Source organism: Tauraco erythrolophus, chromosome 20 (assembly GCF_009769465.1).
Source record: "Tauraco erythrolophus isolate bTauEry1 chromosome 20, bTauEry1.pri, whole genome shotgun sequence".
NCBI lineage: Eukaryota > Metazoa > Chordata > Aves > Musophagiformes > Musophagidae > Tauraco > Tauraco erythrolophus.
Window position 1 is genome coordinate 219,385 of NC_141484.1, and position 20,468 is coordinate 239,852.

The 20,468-nt window shown below is 47.6% G+C and overlaps 3 protein-coding genes across 3 annotated transcripts in view; 1 reads left to right on the forward strand and 2 right to left on the reverse strand.

The window, feature by feature from the left end:
• Positions 1-380: 380 nt before the first annotated feature.
• On the reverse strand, positions 381-12,285 carry LRRC45 (leucine rich repeat containing 45). Its single transcript, XM_086624082.1, is given in 18 exon segments — positions 381-1,769; positions 2,169-2,316; positions 2,411-2,584; positions 3,476-3,568; positions 4,172-4,264; positions 5,145-5,215; positions 5,389-5,500; positions 5,673-5,750; positions 6,044-6,179; positions 7,410-7,487; positions 7,591-7,649; positions 8,209-8,321; positions 8,887-8,940; positions 8,943-9,014; positions 9,782-9,960; positions 10,283-10,353; positions 11,236-11,297; positions 12,063-12,285. Coding segments are annotated over 18 exon segments (2,013 nt in total). The 3' UTR covers positions 381-1,572.
• Positions 12,286-12,402: 117 nt separating this feature from the next.
• CENPX (centromere protein X) lies at positions 12,403-13,948 on the forward strand. Its single transcript, XM_086624152.1, has 5 exons — positions 12,403-12,452; positions 12,526-12,577; positions 12,645-12,698; positions 13,021-13,109; positions 13,244-13,948. Exons 1-5 carry the CDS (start codon positions 12,414-12,416, stop codon positions 13,256-13,258), a joined length of 249 nt encoding a protein of 82 aa, XP_086480278.1. The 5' UTR covers positions 12,403-12,413; the 3' UTR covers positions 13,259-13,948.
• A 2,846-nt stretch (positions 13,949-16,794) lies between these two features.
• Positions 16,795-20,468, reverse strand: part of ASPSCR1 (ASPSCR1 tether for SLC2A4, UBX domain containing) — a 45,963-nt gene continuing 42,289 nt past the window's right edge. The window contains 5 exon segments of the mRNA XM_086623979.1: positions 16,795-17,398; positions 18,716-18,778; positions 18,781-18,902; positions 19,218-19,287; positions 19,999-20,050. Of these exon segments, the coding sequence (XP_086480105.1) occupies positions 17,385-17,398; positions 18,716-18,778; positions 18,781-18,902; positions 19,218-19,287; positions 19,999-20,050 (321 nt within the window). The 3' untranslated portion in view covers positions 16,795-17,384.

Sequence of the window (20,468 nt, forward strand, 5' to 3'; positions counted from 1 at the left end):
GATGATCTTTAAGGTCCCTTCCAACCCAAACCATCCTATGATTCTAGTGGTACTGTCTCAAAACAAGAGGCTTTGGTTTTCCCTTACCTGCTGGTCTACAGAGCTGCCCAGCATCCACACTCTCTCTCCTCTCCTTGTGACTGGGGCATTGGTTCCCAGCTTCCTTGCTTTTACTTTAGTTCAGAACCAAAATTTGTAGATATACTTAGCTTATCCACCTATAACCACCTTTTAGGTCTAGGACAGACTAGGAGGATCTTCATGACAGTAACAGCAGCAGGATGCTCCCTCCACATCTGCCAAACATCCAGCTTGTCACTGTCCAGTATTACAGCAAAACGCAAAAGCTCTTTATTAAAAAAAGCAGAGCAAAACCCAGTATGAAAAATCACAAACACAAACCACCCAGTCCACACAGGAAGCTTCTTTTTCCAGTTGCTGCCTAAAACACGTACTGCAAGTCCATTTCTCTCACCACAGACTCACCGGAGAAACAAACAAGAGGCTCTCGTGCTGCTGTCGGGCAGAGGTCTCCGCTTTCTCCAACTCAGACCCTAGCACCCCTTCCCTTTCTCATGCCACATGAGGACTTGTGGAAAAGGAAGCACCTTCTCCCCTTTGTGCTCTGAGAAGCAACTAACTCCCCAGCGGTGAGTCAGAAGCATTGCTCCTCTCCAGGCTAAAGCCCCGAAAACTGCACTGGGCTCCACGATCCTGAGAAGACAGTGGGAGACAGTTTTCCCATTTGTCACAGTGGGTTGAAATCCTGTTGCATTTTGGCCACAAGAACTCCAGCGAAGGGCTGCAGTTCACAAGTGAGGAAGCACAGATGCTGACCCCTCGCACCCCACCCCAGCCTTTCCATACCAGTTAATGTTGTAGAGGCTTGAACCACGGCCAAAGTCCAGTTGTCCAACAAGGATACCGATAGCCACTCCACAGCAGTCCTCCTCTGCGTAGCTGTTTCTACATATCATGTATCTGTTGCCCATCGCTACAGCCAGAGCCACAGAGGTGCAGGGTAAAAGAGCCAAAGTGAGCCCTGTCAGCCACAGCTTCCATCTCTAAGCACTGGGAATAAAAGCACAGGTGGGTAAGATCTCGTGTTTCCAGTAGCTTCAGGACCCCATGAGCAAAGAAAACGGCTCCCGCCTACAGGGAGCTGCAAACACTGCTGCCCGTCATTAACCAGGTTTCACTGTCAACAGCCCTGGCTTCAGAAGGATCGCTGCCCAGGGAACGTGCAACCCTGTGGTAACAAGGTGTGCCGACAGACTGTTGCTGTGTGAAAGAACACAGAAACTACTTCAAATGCTGTAGCAGTGCAGGGGAAGGGCTTCACATCACGAACTCAGACGCATGAGCCTCTATCCCTGTCATGGATGGTTGTTTCCTTCTCTCCTTTATGCAGTCAGGAGCAAGATTTCTGAAGAGCAAGAGCGATTTTCTGTGTTTGCAAGCCTTCGTGTCACCCCACCGTGACAAAACTGTCCCACTTAGAAAGAAGGGGCTGCACCTGAGTTGCTGACCCTCATCCTGACAGCAGGTATCTGGACTCTTTAAGCCATGCTCTCATTTTCTAGAACTGTGTGTCCCCAAGGGGGAGCCTTGCACATATGCCATGATGGCCTTCTGCAAGAAACTTGCTCGCTGGGCCTCTTCTTCCCTCATCCTCGAGATGTCTGCCTCTCTCATTCTTAGCTTCTCCAGCAGCATGGAGATTTCACCTTCTTTGTCCAGCAGTGCCTCGCGGTGATTACTTGATAGGGCTGTGAAAGAACAGCAATATTAGTAAAGAAAATTAGGGTGTCCCTAGAATAAACAGGGGCAATTCATACAGGCACAGCCAAAGGCAAGATGATCAACAGGCACATGAGAGAAGCTGCATGAGACAATGTGAAGTTTCACACAGACAAGATTTTACACTTTACTGTGCAGGAAATCCAAACGTTTTGCTTGCTGTGCAGCTTTGGGTAGTTATCTGAGTCTTGGTCTCTATAAAATGAGGACAAGAATCCCTGCAAATACATCAGGATGGAGGGTACAATTCATGGTTGTACGCACAGGCAGGAAGCACTGCTGTCACTACCTGTAAGCGTAGCTCAGTTCCAGGCCCACTGTAGGGTAACCCAGTTTTACCACTTGAGAAGCACGAAAGGATCCATCACCTTTCAGCTGTCTCTCCAGGGCTGCAATCTTCTCTCTCAGCCCTTCTTGTGCTGTGCGTTCAGCCTGCAGGTGTCCGATCTGCTCCTGTAATTCCACTTTCACTTTATTCACCTCTGTCACTTTCTCCTCTTCTTTACTGTTCAGGTCCTGACACACAAAAATAAATCCGTTAATAACCAAATAACTTCAGGAACTTGTTCTGCCTCTGTGGCGACTACATCTGTGCTCCAGTCCAAATTACCTGCTGAAGTTCCTCTAGCCGCCTTCTGAGTCCATCAGCATGCAGGGTCAACTGATTTGCTTTGGCTTGGGCCTCAGCAACCATTTGTTTTTGCTTAAGGCAGCAGGTCTGAGCTTCATCTCGTGACTCAGTCATCAGCCGCAGCTTCTCTTCTAAGTGTTCTAGTCGTTGCTGCTGTAAGACACAAAGGAAAATGAAAATACATCAGTCCCATTCCACTCCTGCGAAGGGATTCTCCTCTTTTCGTTCCCAACACAGTGAACCCTTGGTTGAACGAGCACAGAACTCAGCCATAATAGATAAGAATGCTTCTCCCTTGCATTCAGGAGTGGATCTAATCTGCCATCTGTTGCCAGGAAAAACACTCTGATGGAGACGCTGCAATGCCCAGTTCACTCGCTGAGAAAGGGAGCCATGTCCTTGGTAGAAGCACCGATGCCACGGCCAGTGTTTACAACCAATGCTCTGTCTTCGCTTCCTCCATATCCCAAATGGCTCTGAAGAACCACTGTACCCAGCGAAGCAACTGCAGTGTCCCACCGTAGACACGTTTCTTTTGTGACGTTACAAGTAAGTAAACATTCTAATATCTTTGGTGTATTTTCCTCATTCCTTGTTCTCTTTCACAGGGTGTTGACTTCATTGTCATTTTCACAAAGTGAACTCTGCAGTGACTTTTTTTTATCCAGCGTCAGTAGCCACCTGTGGAAATTCCTCTGAGTCCAGAGAAACAGGAGCAGCACATGAAAGCTGCTGTTAAACAGAAGGATCGACAGCTGGCTGTTAGCTTCAGAAGTTGGCAAATCAGATGAAATCTGCTATGGCAATATCCACATGAATTTTGTTACTACTGGAAAGCACAGAGCAGGTGGGGATAGTGGTTACATTCCAGAGACAATTCAAAGCAGACTTCTCAGGACTCCCTCTTCACAAATCGCACCACTTGCAGGCAGTGAAACCCAGAGCAGGGAGTTACTCAGCAGTTCCCCAACCCAAACACATAGTCCAGGCAGTCAAATCCACCCCTCCCCACAGAGGCAGGGCCCACAGACAGGTCTTGTTTACCTCCTCCAACCGTGCCTGATTCCGAACTTTTATTAATTCCTCCTCTGCCTGGCCTCGCTCAGTGAGTGCAGCTGCTTTGACGTGGCTCAGCTCCTGCCACGGGAACATGAAAGATCATTCCAGTTAGAGAAGCTGCATCACTGCAACACTGACCAGAAAACATTAGCAGCTTCCAGTCTGCTACATGACACGGCTGTCTCCCTCTCTCAGGAGCAGGGAAAACAAACCCAGATTACGCATATTTTCTCACCCTGAGATTGCCATCTAAATTCAATGAGAATTTCAGTTATATGACAGCAATAATGGATGAAGCTTTCCAAAGACAGGGGAACAGGAGTGGGCAGCACTGGATCTAGCGGGGGGAGCAGATAAGGAGAAATATGCTACGCTACTTGGAACCACACACAAAACTTGTGAAGTCAAATCCTGGTAAGCATCTAACCATGGTTCAATGGAAACTTTATTTTTGTTCGATCAGAATCCGCAAGTTTCTCCTTGGAACCTTCTCCTTCCTTAGTCCAACACACTAAAAATAATTTTAGCTGGTGAACTGCTGTTTTCTGCTCCTTTGTACGGCACATGAGGATCTTTACACAGATTGCGTCAGCACTGGAAGACTTCACAAAGCTTCCCTGGCAGCCTTCTCCCACCTCTACTACCGGAGCATTCCAATGCTCCCGGAGCATCCATTCTCACCTCCTCCAGAGCTATCCTCATGGCCTCCAGCCTCTGGATCCGGTCCTGCATGGAACGTTCACTGGCCCCAATGTGCTGTGTCATACGATCCACCTGCAAAGCAGTAGAAACCATTTAAGCAAGTGCCAGAAAACCACTCCTATCTTCAGGCATAGAAGTATGGCCATTTGGCATGAGAAAGAGCATCCTCTCATTGACCCACCTACCACCAAAGAAAACTCTTACCTCCCTCAGAGCTCCACTAATAGAGATAGAATCTGCCCTCTAGAAACTGCGGACTTCAGTCAGAGATCCCTTCCAGGCCAAGATGAAAGATACAGAGTCCAAGCTCTCATCTTCAAGTGGTACAAAACACCAGAGATTCATTTTCTAGTTGTAATATGGCTAATATCTTCCTGGCCTATGTCTTTTCTTACAAGATTTCAAAAACTTCAGAGAAATCTATTGGTATAACTTTATTTTGAGAGATTTCACACCTCAATAAACACTCCAAAGAGAGGTGATCACAGCCACTTGTTCTGTCCACACTCAGACAGAATCCCCCTGAAACATAACAGAGAAGGAACTAGCAAGCTGAGTCCTGTTAAAGGAACGGTTGTATACAGCATGTATGTCTCAATTTCCTTCATTAACACATCTTTATTTCGGTGAGCATGACAAGACAGCTTATTCGTAATTACCTCTCTATATAGCAAGACTGACATGAGGGCCAGCCTCCAGGCCTCTTTTGTAGAACCACGAACCACTCTGGCCCACGCTCTTGCAAGTGTCAAAATCTCACTAGCTGGTAGAATGTCTTGTGATCTCCTCCGCTAGGCTTTGCTTGCAGAAATGGCCTATTATTCCCACAGTAAGTCTGAGTACACTAATTTTTAAGCTTAAGAGCAGCTGACAGCAATGACCTCCAGCGGCGCCTGTATGTCAGGACCAAAGAGAGACTAACCTCAGGATGCTGCAGAAATCCCATTCTTACCTCTTTTACTCGAAGGGATTCCATGTCTTCAAGGCTTTGTTTAAATCTTCTCTTCTCCGTTTCCAGGCGTTCTGCAGAATAAAAGCAGGCATATCACAATTATGGCATTCCTGCTACACAGGCTATATTTCTGCTCTTTTCCAAACTCTTCCACCCTTTCTCCTTGGCTGCGTTGTATCGCTGACTCATGGACAATAATCCCAAACCACAGGTGTCCATGTGATGTTTCTGCTCCTCCACTCACCCTCAGCCTGGACAGCCCGCAGCTTCAGCTCTGCAGTTGTGTTGGTCAGGTCTTGTTTTAACTGGAATAGCTGATCCTGCTGCACTTTGCACTTCTTCTCCAACTCATCCACCTACAAGGAAATTACCACCACAAAGGAATTTCGTTTCCTATTAGCAGAGAAAGTTGGCTGTACAGAACAATCAGCAGAGACACAAACAAGGATCAAAGTAGGGGACATATATACACAGCAGAAGTGAATAATGTCCAAGTCCTGCTCCTCAGCCTTGGACTTGCTTTCCTACCTGGTTTCTTAGAAGCAGATTTTTCTCACTGGCAGCAGACAAGTCACGCAAAAGTTTGCCTTCCCGATCAACACCTTCCTGCAAACAGAATCAAAATTAAGAACCTGTATTCAGCTCTTGCACTGCCAACCTGCCCCAACCAACACCACATGTAACTAAATCCCACCCACCCCATAAACACCATTGCTCCTCTCTACACCTCACACTCACCTGCCTAATTTACATAAGAACTTCTGTCATGGCAGCTGTGGTTAACCCACCAGCGGCAGAAATCATGCTTGCCTATCCCATCCAGCATCCCCCAAATCTACACAAACCAGGTATGACCTGGAATACTGCTCTCAAACCTAGCTAGGACTTGTCCAGCTCACCTGCTTTTGCTGCTGGAGCTCCATAAAGTGGCACTCAGCCATGCTGGTTTGCTCCTGTTTTGCAGCATTCAGTAGCTCTCCCAAGTTGTGCACCTTCTGCTCAGACAGAGCCAGGGCAGCTTCAGTCATCTGCAGCCTATACAGAGAAACACTTTCCAGAGTCCTTTCTAAGGGAGACACTTCCAGAGAGCTCTCTGCACCACATGGTACAAGATGTTAATATATATTTGGCTGGATGAAATCAGGCTGGCTAAACGAGGCATTTTTTGCCCCTGGGAAAAGGACATCACTCACCCAGCAACCTCTGCAACCAGTGTGTGACCTGGGACTTCTCAGAGCCTGGTGTTCTGGTGCCCCATCATGTTTTCCCTGTGTTGTCTTCCATGAGCTCTTTTCCCCACCTGGACCCCTCCAGGATTTGCCAGCTCTCACAGGAGAGCAAAGTTGGCTATTTTATACGACTGCAAAGTTTGTTTAAAGTCAGGGATAGAATTTTAAACACAAGTAGCAGAAGCTATTTGCTTACTCTGTACATGAGGGACACGTCCACACTGAGGCACGGCATAACGAAACTACCTTTACCTGACAGAACTGAACGAGCCAGGCTCTTCAGTGTTTGAAGTCTAACCACTGTCATGTGCATATGGCTTTACATAATCATAGAATCATATTATAGAATCATAGAATGGTTTGGGTTGGAAGCGACCTCAAAGACCATCTCATTCCAACCCCCCTGCCATGGGCAGGGACACCCTCCACTACACCAGGGTGCTCAGAGCCTCATCCAACCTGGCCTTGAACACTTCCAGGGATGGGGCAGCCACAGTTTCTCTGGGCAACCTGTTCCAGTGCCTCACCACCCTCAATGTAAAAAACTTCTTCCTTATATCTAATATAAATCTCCCCTCTTTCAGTTTAAATCCATTGTCCCTAATCTAACACCGCTTTTGGGCAGCTCCACCTCATTGCTCCTAAGCATACAATCTTGCTGGTCAAGTTCCTCCATACCTGCAGTGATTCTAGAGGATACTGCCAACTTCCAGGGGAAGCAGGTGCAGACTCTTGCCAGGCTGTAAACTGTGCAAGGAACATGCCCCCATCCCCATGATCCTTTTTTTCCTTTTCACTCTCTGTAATTCACTTGCTCTTACACCAATGCACTGTAATTTTACTTAAAAGCAGGCTAAGTCTCTAGAGTGGCAAACCCAAAGGCCTGATCTGACCGTAATTTCTGCATATTACTGCAAAACTAAGCAAAATAGTAAGCCAGCCACTCTACAAGATCATCTCCCTTTTTAACGCATCTGCTTAGCACTGCCTGTGCAGCACAGAGCAGTGGGAAGGCTAAGGTTCTCCTCCTCCATACTTGGCTTTCAGTGAACTCATAATAGAGTGCTGTTCATCCAACGCTTCCTGCAGCTGGCTGACTCGTGCTGCAGACACCCTGCGTTTGGGGGGAAAAAAAAAGGTAGGTAATTTCTGCCAGGAAACAGAGAGGGCCCATTTCTGCTATTAAAGACCAGAAAGCACTTAGAAATTCAACTCACCTGTCACTCCTGACTATTTCTTCTCTCTGCTTGTCTATAGTGTCCATCAAATCCAAGAACTGCGAACAAGGCAAACGTCAGTGAGAAAACAAACGACATCAGCTTGAAGCACATTTTTCATCTTTCTCTTCCTAGTGACAGCTGAAGACAGGTCAAGTCGCTCTCTTGAAAGCAAGCAAACTGGAGCTTTGATGGGTTCATTAGTACATCGGACTGAGGTCATCATCTATAGGGACTCTGCACTATTAGGTGTCAGAAGGAAAAAAGACTCATATTTCTAGGTTTTCACCACTTGGAAAATATCAAACCAGTTGCAAAAGAATAACCAAAAGCACGAATATGGGTGAAAAAAATCACCAAAGCTCCTCCAGAATCCAGAGTGAATATGTTCAGAAGGGCATGTGTCCATACCCATACTGTCATGGATTTGATTCTTGGGCAACCTGGCTCAGAGAAAGGACTCGATTTACTAAACCATGCTGCGTGCCCACTCATAACGATGCACACGTAACATCAGGTGCACAATAATCCTGTCACTGAGTGTTTCATGGGAACACCAAGGGAAAGCATAGGATTCCAGCTGCCCCATTTGAACTGCCAGCATGTAAGACTGCTGACCTGCTTGGTCTTCTCATCCTTCAGACTCAAAACCTCCTTGTTGAGTATGTGTGTTCGGTTCTGGGTCTCCCTCAGGATAGTCTGACGGTCTTGGTTGTGATCCATGGCTTGTTCTGATGCAGAGAGAGCAGGAAAGCATGCACATGTTTCTAAAGCAACAGAACAGCAAGCACTGCTGGAAGAGATGGCACTCAGGCTGACACTCGGCTATCGGAAGCACCAAGACAGTAGCCCTTCTCGGGCTGGCCCACGTAGAGAGACTGCTCTCACCTTACAGACACAGGGTGAGGTGAAACTGAAGAGAGCAGTGTCCATGGGGTAATCAACACCCCAGTCACAGGAGAGCCACTGAGTTCCACTCTGGGTAGGACAACGGCAAAGGACATGCCGCATTAGCCATATCCAAACTCGGCTACTCAGAGGCAAACCAGAGTCTCATGTTCTCCCACTTTAGTCGTAGTAATCTCTAATTCAATCCGAATTATATTTTTTCTTCTTACTAGTAAAAGTGACACCTCCAACCTGACCAGCCCTCACTAAAGGACAAGAAGAAGTGATGTAGGGCACTGTATAAATGCTGTTGAGAAAGAGAGTGGAGCAGCAAGTGCCCAGTATCCCTCAAGTGCTGAAATGGGAAAGGAGTTACTGATCCTTTCCCGTGCAACAAGTAATACTTACCCACAGCTTTCAGGATGTCACTAGGAACATTGTTCCCAGCCAGCTCCAGTCTCTCAAGGTCTTGTTGCTGTGCAGGCAGTTCAGCAAAGCTCGGCCACCCAGAAGCCCAATGTTATTCCAGCGTAAATCTATATAGAAAGCAAACTTTCACCCTGGTAGTTGCACATCTGCTGAAAAACACAGGGCTCAAGAGAAAACATACTTTTTATACATCTAAAAACACAGCTCACTAGTCCCAGATTGTCTCAGCACAAACACAGGTGAATACTATCTCCCTTTTCAAGCTGAATGAGAGAGAGGGAAAATGACAGACAAAGCAGGAAAGGCAAGGATGGATCTTAAGTGCAGGAAGCCATTACAGTTCAAAAGGTACACAAGTCTGCCCCTCGCACTTTCATCTCACAAGCCTTCCTTGCACAACCACAATCTGCGGATGAGAAAGAACCAGCACCAAGAGCCATGTTTTCTTGAAGGCAATTCTGGCAAAATTCCTCACTAAGGAATTTTAGTGAGGAATTCCTCACTAAAACTACGGACAAAGTTTTGTGAAGGACAAAGTGCGAAGTAAGTCTCAGAGTCTGGCATGACGCATGCCAAGAGCATCCACAAACGGGAACAAACTCATCCCCTCCTCCACTAAGAACTGTTCTGCTCCAAGAACACAATCCTCATCCACAGGTTTGGTTCCAGAGATTCGAATTACAGTTCCCACTCTCCAAAGGCCATGGGGCTGTGGCCTTTACTCTCTGCACAAAGCCTGTAAAGCACTCCATACTGACAGCAACTGGGGATGACACGGACCAGTTGGCAGAGCAGGGCAGTCTGCAACAAACCTGAAGATATATGTGCGTGTGCGTGTGTATATGTAGGTGGGCAAAGAACTAGTCACTCTTACCGAGCTCCTGAAGGCTGACATTCTGCTTCAGTGCCACGGCCAGCTCTCCAGCCCCTTGATGGTTGATCTGGTTATTGCGCAGATCTAGCCGCTGGAGAAACTTGTTTGCTCCCAGTCCTTGGCAGAAAAAGGAGAAGCCCTCCTCCCACATGCCAAGGCTGTTCCATTCCAAGATTAGGCTAGGGAAAATCAGACAGGATTGGAGGTCATGAAGTAAATGGACAGTTGCAAGAGCTTGAATAACACCTGGATCATGGTACCCACTCAAACACCCAGCTCTGCTAATAGAGACTCTGTTTCAGACAGCAGGATGCTGCTAGGGCCCTGCATCCTTGGAAGGGGCACCTCCAGTTCTCACTCTTTCACCTGTCCCATCCTTCACAAGAAATTGCACCACTTGACATTCCTCCTACCCCAACAAAAACCACCCTCAATCCTTTTCTAATGTTGTGTTCCATCTTGCAGGAACAACAGAAAGAGAGGTAGACACAATTTTTTTACCTCCTGATGGATTTGTTCTCCCTAAGAAGTTTTCCCAAAGCCTCAGCTCCCATGGTTCGCAGGTTATTTCCCTGAAACAAAAGTCCCAGGTGATCAGTAGGCTACACCCTGTCCCAAATCCAGCTATCCCATCAAACACCACCTGGTGCACCCCAGCTATACCACTGATTTCAGTCTGTCAAAGGTGGTCTGAGTAACACTTGTTTCATGTATCAGTCAGCTTTCCAGAAAATTAAAGAATCTGAGAGAACAGCAGATACATACACTGCTAGTCTTGTAAGGCGTCATGACTGAGAGCTCACAAAAATCACAGGATAGCACGGGGCCAGCATGGCCCACGATGGGACGGAAAACGCGATTCTAGACAAGCAGAACCATCTCAACACACTTCATTAAAAAGGGCGTGGCCAGCACCAGCACAGATGAGAAAGGTGTGATGCAGTTTAGACTGTAGATTCAAAGGAACAGATACGCGCCAGAGGAATACAGACCGAAAGTCACTCTTACAGTAGAGTGATCATCACATCTGAAAGTGCATGCTTAGTTCCAAGCCCCAGGCTAGCTGAAAGACACTGGCAAGCTGGATAAACTCAACGGAAGCACAGGCCAAACAACCAGTAACTCACTGATTAATACAGAACCCCAAAGAAAAGCATACATGTGCCTCATCTCACCAAGCAGCAACTGACAAAAGATATACAGCAATAACTTGCTATCGGAACAGAGTAACTGAATAAAAACAGGCAAAGGTGAGCTGCAAAGTAACTTTGGAAAGTCGTGACATGGTGTTAAGGAGGCAAGGACTCAGTACTTGAGGACAAGAACTTTACAGAAGTACACATCTTGTAGAACAATCCTGCAGGACAATCCAGGACTGTCTACTTCTAACTCTGATTAAGCTTGTGCTCCTATTTCCTTCCCCACCTCTTTGTCTTAATTTTATTCAGACTCACCTTCAAATCCAAAGATTTGACTGTGGTGTTGGAGCAAAGACCATGCAACAGAAGTTTTACACCTAAGAAAAAAAACAAAACCAGAGAGTTGTTTATTTCATATACATAACCCTCTGCCTGAGCTGGAAGAGAAGGCATCCTTTCAAGCAGCCAGCTCAGGAGATGCGGCTAAAACGACTCCGTAAGTAGCCATTGCCGCTGGGAGGCATGAGTCTGAACTTGCAGGGCAGGAGATCTTTCGTATGTTCTGAGAGAAAGAGGTGCCCGGGTACAGAGCTGCACGTCGTCCTACGTACCTTCCCAAGGGAGCTGTGAAAACAGCCCACGTCCAGGCAGGCCACGCAGACAAGCCGCTGTAGCTGCCTTACTTAACCCTGCTCGTGCAGGAGGGACTCATCCTGCGTCCTACAGAATCCCCATTCCACGCTTGCTAGATTTAATGATCTAGTAATCAGATCCAGCAGATTATCATCCGAATCCTCGAGGCCAACGACAGCAGTCGTACTCTCGAAGGCATCGGGAAAACCCCTCTGGCAACCGCACAGCCGCCGCCCCGCCCGGCGCACACCGAAACACGAACTGCCCCTCCGGCCGTCCCGCCGCCGGCGGACGACTCGAGACCCACCGCGGTCCCGCTCCTGCCGCCGGGCCGCGGCACAGCCCCGCTGCGGCCTCTCGTCCGCGGGCCAGCGGAGCGGGAGGGCGGGCGCCGGGCACGGCCCCGCGGCCCCCGCTCCGCCTCGCCGCCGCCTGCCGCCCGCCCGCCGCGAGGGGGACGGCCCGGCAGGCGCGCCCCCGCCCGCCGCCGCCGCGGGCCCCGCGCCCACCTTCCTCGCTCAGGCCGCAGTCGCCGAGCAGCACCTCGGCGAGCGGCGCGGCGCCGCGCAGCAGCCGGCCCAGCGCGCCGCACGTCTCCAGCGAGAGGCTCTGGGCCGCCAGGTCCAGGCGGCCGCGGCGCGGCGCCTCGCCGAGCTGCCGCAGCACGGCCTCCTGCGGCGCCGCGCCGCCCGCCGCGCACAGCCGCGCGTAGGCCCGCCCGAGCCCCTCCATGGCCGCGGCCGCAGAGCGCGGTACCGGCCGCGGCCGGGGGCGGCGCTGACGGCGGCGGAGGCACCGGCGCCGCCCCGCCCCCGCACGGCGCGCGCTTCCGGGAGGCGCGGTCCGGAGCGCGCGGCGCCATGGAGGAGCGGAACGGCCGCGCCGACGGCTTCAGGAAGGTGCGGTGGGCCCGGGCGGGGGCTCGGCCCCGGGCTGCCCCCGCCTCGCTCATCCGCTCTCCTCTCCGCGCAGGAGACCGTGGACCGGCTGCTCCGCCTCCACTTCCGGGACGGCAGGACGCGAGGTACCGCGGCGGCGGCGGCGGCGGGCGGGGGCGGCCCCCGCCCTCTGTAAACGCTTTGTCGTTGCAGTTAACAGCGACGCGCAGCTGCTGATGGCAGAGATGCTGAACGTCTTCGTCCGAGGTGAGCGTGCAGCACCTGCTCCCGGTGCCGGGCCCGTGGCCAGCCTGAACCGGGGAAGGGGGGGCGGGCGGGGGCGGCCCGTTACCGCTTCGAGGCGACCCCCTCACCCCAGTCCCGCCGCGGAACGGCACCCCCGCCTCCGCCGCGAGCAGCCGGCCCGCCCGGCTCCAGCTCTGCTGCCGCAGGCGGGAGGGGCCGGTGAACGGCCCCCTCGTTCCAGGGACTGCGTCTTCCTCCCCGAGCGGCAGCCCCGACACCGTGTCAGCACCGCACACGGAACCCCTCAGCCCCCTCAGCCCCTTTCCTTACCCTTGTACTGCAGAAGCAGCGGCACGAGCAGCACGGCAGGCTCAGGCGGAGGACCTGGAGAAAGTGGATATGGAGCACGTGGAGAAGGTGTTGCCACAGCTGGTAGGTAGCTGTAGCTGACCTGCACTTGGACAGGATAAGGATGTGGACTGAAGCAGCTTAATCCTCTTCCTTTTGGGAGATGTTTCGGGGACCCAGCAGATGTGCTGACTGGCTTTGCTGCTCTCTCTTCACAGCTCCTGGATTTCTAGAAGCCTCAAGACGCACACGTGGATTGCCAGCAGAAGATCGTGACCTGACAGTGAACATCTGGCTCATCCTGAGGCTAGCTCTAGGAAGAGCAGTCCCAACTTTTTCTTTCTCTGCCATTTTGCTTCTGTTCCCTCTGCCCTCTACCAAGCACAACAAAGCCCCGGGCCACTCTGCTGTCAGGTGCTGTTTTGAGAAGGGTGCCACACGCTTCTTTTCGTCGGCTAAGTGTGTAACTGGTTTCCATCTTGCTGCCGTACTCCTTTAACAGAAGCCTGTACTTCACAACACAGTAAGATGCTGTTGCTTTCTCAGCTAATGTGAGAAACAGGTGCTGCTTCACAGAGATCATGGAAAGACTTAATGGCTGGAAACGTCGTCCAAGCGGCAGGCTCTCATCGCCTCAGCAAGCAGCCGTGGCAGAAGCTTTAGGTCCAGCTCCAAGCCTGTCTAATGAATAGGTTGTTAACAGGAGCTCAGTCACCAGCTCTTGCCAAAAGCAGGTAATTGATCTTTATTTTATAAATAAACAGTGTCTGTCCCTCACTACCTTCCAGTATTTCTCCTGGGCTGTGACATCAAAGAATGCTTGGAACCTTTTAACCGTTTGATATTCTCCTCAGAAGCTGCTTGCCCTCTGCTATAAATTTGTTCTCACAAAGAAACATCAATAAATTAAAACTGAGTCTCCCTCCCTTGTGTAGCTCTTTGCTGCAATTCATCATCGAAAGTCAAGTTGCTTCAAAGACTTGCAAAGTTTCCCCCTTCACCCACCCTCTTCTCTAAATCTTTGTAGGACGAAACGAAAAAAGGACAGAATAACAAACAGCATGTGTGAGAATCCCACATCACGGGACAGCCTGGCCCCTCAGCCAGCGGGGGGGGGGCACGGGGGGAAGCTGTGAAATAAGAAACCTTACACATGTAGCAGGACCCACACAACTGAGCTGGCCTTGTTGGGAAATACATAGCTGGCTGCGCAAAACGCAGCTGACACCAGCGTGTCTTAAGGACTGCACACTCCCTGTTGTTGGCTTCTGTCGTCTTACGATTAGTAATAGCAAGCCATTTTTTCCCCATTGACAGCTGTAGCAGGCCAAGGCTCAAGTAGGTCACTGTACTCTTTCAGCCAAGAGCTATCAAGGTCATCACTCAGGACATCAGCCACTTGGAAACTTCAGCTAAAACCACCATTTAATACACATTCTGATGACAGTACCAGCTTAAGCAGTGCCCCCACTCTGCACTGCAGCCTCTTTGCCAAAACAACTGTTTGTGCAGCTGTACAACGAAACCAATGAAGGAACTGACCTAGTTCAGCCTTCAGCTCCACAACCATATGGTAAAAAAGGCAATAGCAAAAAGATGCAAGTAATACTACCTTTGAATGCCCAAAACCCCACGGATGAGTCTAGCTACTATAGCAGAAATAACACTGAAACAAGTCCAGCTCATGAGGTACCTGCATGTATTGTTCTGTGGCAGGGTAGGAATCCTTGTAGCAACTTCCTTAGTGAAGAGCCTGCAGTCTTAAATAACCAGGACATCTTGTCCCTCTTAAAGAATTCACTCCTACTTTCTTGCCTTTTCCAGATTTCAAATCCATCTCCCCCCTGCCATTCTGACTTCTAGTGACACACGCACCTTTCAAAGCTGCTGCCCTAAAAAGGCTCGAGTTCACTTCCCCAACATACCTGGTCCATACACAAGGACTGAAGAGGATCACTGATGTGAATGTTAGTAGAAAAGCAGTATTTTAATAGCGGCAGCAGCTAAGGCTAACTCTTCTTCACATAGGGAGGAATAAGACTTCTGGTCTAGCTGTTGAAGGCACCAATTTTTCACTCTCTTGAAAGAGAAGTGGATTAAATTAGGTTTGATGCATGGCTGAGTTACACAAGGGCCAAGCATGGGCAAAACTGGCTGAGGTAATGCAGAGTCAGCAATATGAAGTCTCCTAATCCTCACACCTGTATTTAACCCATGAAACTGCCCCAGTAATAATGATACTGCTGCTTGTGTCCCTAAACTTTTCCTTCTGTTTTCCCATATCAGGTACTTGCAGGTGATAGTTATGGTACTCTCTCTTTGTCAAAACTGGTGGAATCAAACTAGCTAAGCAAATCAGCACTACTTGATGTTGCCTATGCTCTTCAAAAAAAACAATACTAGCAGATCTGAAAGCACACTGTACTTCCTACCAACCAGACTGCTTCTGTTTATTCTAACCCTGTGAGTCAAAAACACCAGCACAAGAATATCACCACCTATCATTAGCTGTGGCTATCAGTTGACCCCTGCAGCAAAGCAGCTCCAGCCAGTCTGCCTCTGACTTCTGTGAAATGAGTAAGCCTGAGACAGCACCCGAACCAAGACACAGTTAGTCCTATGGAGCACAGGCTCAGCCCACCCTTAATCCACTAAAGTAATAAACTTTAAGCATTATTCTAATGTTTTTTTGTTTTCCTGTAGTAGGTCTTCTATAGCCCGTCAAGTGCCAGAAGGGCTTGCTTTCCACAGAAAGGATTTAGAGCAGCAGCTGTACACAGTGCTCTTGCATTCCCCACTGCCAGTGGCCGCACACATTCCTTGTTTATGTTTGGGTGTCATATAAGAAATCAATCAACGTTTTGCAAAAGCATTCTGCTCCCTCCACTTTGAGTCTTCTTTTTCCTCTTCCACCTTTCTTTCATGCCTCCCCCTCCCTCTGAGTTTCTTCAAAGCATCTGGGAGCATTTGGAAGTAATTAGACCTGAAGGGAAACGTTGGCTGGGCTGGGAGACAATGACAAGTGCCAGGAACCCTGGGTGCCCTTTCCAGCCACTTTGAAGTTCATTCAGATGGTACAAAGCTCTGTTTTGCTTTGTTGAAAAAAAAACGGGAGGAAGGGAATGAGGCATGACAGGCCCATTGAAAAGGGAGCAGGTTCCTGTGAACTGAGAGAGAAACTGAGTACTGGGGGAAGAAACACATTATCAAAGAGATCGACAAAAAGGCCTCCCGTGGCCAGTCTGCTTTATTACATGTACAATTGTGCAGATGCACATGTAGTTCAGGCAACAATTGTCTACACAGGGCAAATGGAAAACATGTTATTACCATGACATGGAGCCCCAGCTGTCCAGCATGAATCACTGATCCATGGAGAAGACTTCAAATAAAATACAGCACCATGGCCACTGTGGCACTAAAGAATTCATCTCTAGCATAGGCGCAATTCTAACCAACACTATTCCTCCCTGTATAACATCTGCAGGAGGCAAAGATCTGAACTAGTGCTTCCCTCTGTACACTAACTGCACTGCAGAGAAGGGCTACTCTGCTGTGGAAACATTTGGACCACAGAAGTCCAGAGATCCAAGGTCATGTGAAGAGAACCTTTGACTGGATGTTTTTTTCCTGACTGTAACTGTAACTACTGATGTTAATTACATGTAGTGAAAATAAAACACAGAGCTCGGGGCAGAACAAACTCCACACCATTCCATTAACAGATACCTGTGTTCTTTGTTAACAAGATTCTGGCAATTGAAAAACAATGCAAGTGCAGCAGACCAAGAAGTTCACAGGAAAAGCCTATTCAAAACTGTTTTAAGTGACCTAAGTGCTTCCTCTTCACTCACTTTCCAGCCATGTATGCCCAGAATTATCAGCATCACCAACCCCAGCCAGCAAGAAGAAGAGAGGTCTTGTTCTAGGCAGCACTTAACTATAGGTAAACTGAATCAGATTCTATCTTGCTACTAGAGATCAGGCAGCTAGATTCAAGTTATCTCTGAAGGTAGAACTGAGAAGATTTGAATTTAAAAACATGGATAGAAACAAAGTCCGTCACAGAAAGCAGATAGGAATTATTTCCCCCTTATATTATTCCCCCTCATATTATTTGCATGCGAGAAACCTTAAATTTAACCTCTAACCTTGCTTCTGTAGTCATGAAGACCACAAACAGGCTTTCCACTCCTCCAAAAGGTGAAACTGGCATCTGAAACAGCAATTTTCTATTTATAACTAATGTTCAGACTGATTAGGATCTCTTCCAGGGCCACCAACAATTTATTACACATTCTAAGTCCATCAGGAAAGAGGCACAGGTGACTGCTCACTGATCCAGGAGCCCAGAACGCTTCATCTCTTCCCACCTACAAAATAAACATAAAGAGCATTAAAACAATCAGTAATTTGCACTGTATCATTTCTCAAAACACAATCTGGTTGCTGAGGGCTCTATATGCTGCTGTGCTCAGGCGACAGTTGGGTAGCACGCAGGAGCACTTCTCAGGGAGATGGAATAGTGAATACATCATAATTCTCAGAGCAGGAAACTTTATCCTACGGGTTAACAACATGCATGTTAGAGCATGTTATTAACCTTTCATACCAGCTGCTAATGGGTAACCTGCACAGGTAGGTGAGATGTTATTTTATACTTTAGCCAGATAATTTTTGCTTGGGAAAGAAAGTTCTACTTTTAAGTGGCATGCTTCAAACATACTGGAAACGGGAAACAGACCCGCCACAGCAGGGAAACACACCAACCCACTGTTCGCAGCCTTCCAGCAATCATTTCACACCTTATGCTATGCTTGCTGGAGCTGATGGCCCCACAGTATCTTCCAGAATCAAATACTAAAATTCCCATTCAGGAAGTTAACATTTGGCATTATTTGCCAAGGAATCCAAATAATTCTTCCTAGTTATATTGCCGTTAAAGGGGTTGACTGAATGTCTTCTTTTTTTTTCCTTTTTCTTCTTTCTCCTCTCCTCCTCTTCACCACTGCATCAAAAAGTGAGTATTGCCAATTGTTTAATTCAGGAATCCTTCTTCTAAAGAAGGATTATAAATAAATATAAATTCTATAAATTCTTATCTAAAAACCACACAGAAGTTATTGATTCTGGGACTAAAAAGAAGGTTGTAGTTTTCTGATCAGGATAAACCAAGAAGAAATTCATTATGGAAACTTAGTTGCAGTTTTAACTATGGAAAACCACTACTGTTTTGCAGTGAAGATTAAAACCAGAAAGGACCAACTCAAAAGAAAAAAAAAAACAAAGAGAAAGGGAAGTACTAAAACTGACTATACCAGCAAAGGAAAAATAACAACAGAGATTTAAACAGGTGACATAGGCCCTTCGTACGCAGAGTATCATGCCTGTCAGTGTCTGAACGACACTAGCATAGTTAAGAACTCAACGCGTTAAGCCCAGAACATAGTTAAGAATCATATGGATTAGATTCAGCGTCAACAATGCCCAGAGCCTGCATTCAGATAAACCTCAGCCTTCACTGGGGAAGTCAGTCACAAACTGATTTGTGACTGACAAGCACTGAACCAAATGTTCTGCAAGCCTTATGTTGGCATCTTCATTAATACTGTCAACATCCAACAGCTTTAGCAGAGGAACGTGCCTTCTGGGGAGCTGAGAACAAGAGCTCTCCTCTGACTTCACGATACCTGGCAGCTTCAGCCATTTGGGTATTTTCCCAGGGGCCCTTCTCAACACCTGTGGAGCTTCACACTGCTTGCTGGTTCTGGCTGCTCATCAGTCTTTTTGTCACTTCCCACTTCTGGTTTAGATACGGATGGAACTGTTGATTCTAAAGACGATGAGGCAGAAGGAACTAATGATTTGGACAAACGTCTGAGGAAAAAAAATAAGCAAACAGAATTAAGCTTCATTTTTTTGTGATCGCCTCTTGTACCGCTACCACCTTTAAACTTCTAGTCTGATTGAAAAGGCCCTTTTCCAAGATAAAGCCCTAGGATTTACTTCATTTAGTCACCGAAATCCTACTTTGCAAAGAAGGACTCACAAAGCTATGAAGTCAAGTATGACAGCGTGACTGTTTCAGGAGAAAATAAAGTTCTAGTATCATCAGAGCACATTTCTTCGTGTTTTGTGCTTCTCATCCCTGAAATACTCACTCATTTGCAACTGTATTCAGTTCCAACATACCTGGCTACCAATAAATCAGCTGCAGAAGGGGAAACCGCAGAGCTCAACAGGTCCGATTTCAGGTAACAATCTGTTTAAAAATGAAACCCAAACACTTGTTTGGTAACACAGAGACATCGATCACCACAGAATCATGTAGCTCTTGGCTCAACAAATACCTGCTGTATACTACAGTAAATCTCCATCACCTTTCCCCAGCTGACACAGGACACTTTTAAACTATGACAGTTTCTTTCACAACTCAGAGGTACTCTATTTCATCATTCAAAGCTCAAGATCTTGATATTTCTTTTAGTGCTCACTGCATCTCAGAAACTTTTCTGTGAAACCAGAGCATGCTATAATCTCTGGGAGAAACAGAAATTCTAAGCATAAACCAGTGGTATCAAAGAATCAAAGACTCAGATCTATTCTCCCATCTCTAGCCAGTCCACTACAACAGGAGATCTGTGAAAGTATTTCACAGTCATTTGTCTAGATAACATTCTGAACAACAGAATTTCCTTCTACAGAGTCATCGTTCCATCATTCTTGTCCCCATAGTAGACAATGCCTACTCCATAGCCTAACAAATCTTGTAAGAAAGGCACTAGGTTTTGCTCAAGCTAACTGACCAAGCTAGCTCTGAAGAGCTTCAGCCATTCGAAATGGGAACATTTACCAACCTTGTCGAGGACTGCATTATCTTTTGTTGGAAGAACTCTCAACATAAGGATGTAACTCTTCTGAGTCTACTATAGGAGCTATACAATCAGCTGAAGAAGAGAGGAAATTCACTCACCTCTACACTCCTCAGACCCAAAACGAATGACAGCAGTTGGAAAGAGTTTAGCCTGCAGCAAAAAGGGAAAAGAAGAGACTACACAGTTCATTGTGAACATTAAAGAGGTTAGACAGCTATGGACAAATTCACAGAGTTTAAGCTGAGGTCACTGAACCACCTATAATTCAGAAAAGACTGAACTTGTGTAGAGCACAGGGCACCCAGAGTAAAACATGAGGCAAAATTCAATGATCTATTCTACTACACACAGATGACAAGACCTGTACAGCAAGTGCTCATTGCACTGATGACCTGCCATTTGTTTTCCTCTGTCCCTGTATCTCAGTCCATTATATTTCACCCACATTCTCCACTGCTGAGCCGAAAACGTGAGTACGATTAAGAATCTTCTGAGACCTGAGTGGCTGACATTAAAAACCCAGCTATGCCTTCAGAAATCTATTCTAGATTATTCTATTATATTTATA

Coding starts and splice junctions, on each gene's coding strand:
- CENPX (XM_086624152.1), top strand. CDS start 12,414: ATGGAGGAGCGGAACGGCCGCGCCGACGGCTTCAGGAAG. Junction 12,453..12,525: donor GCGCCGACGGCTTCAGGAAG/GTGCGGTGGGCC, acceptor CTCTCCGCGCAG/GAGACCGTGGACCGGCTGCT. Junction 12,578..12,644: donor CCGGGACGGCAGGACGCGAG/GTACCGCGGCGG, acceptor TTGTCGTTGCAG/TTAACAGCGACGCGCAGCTG.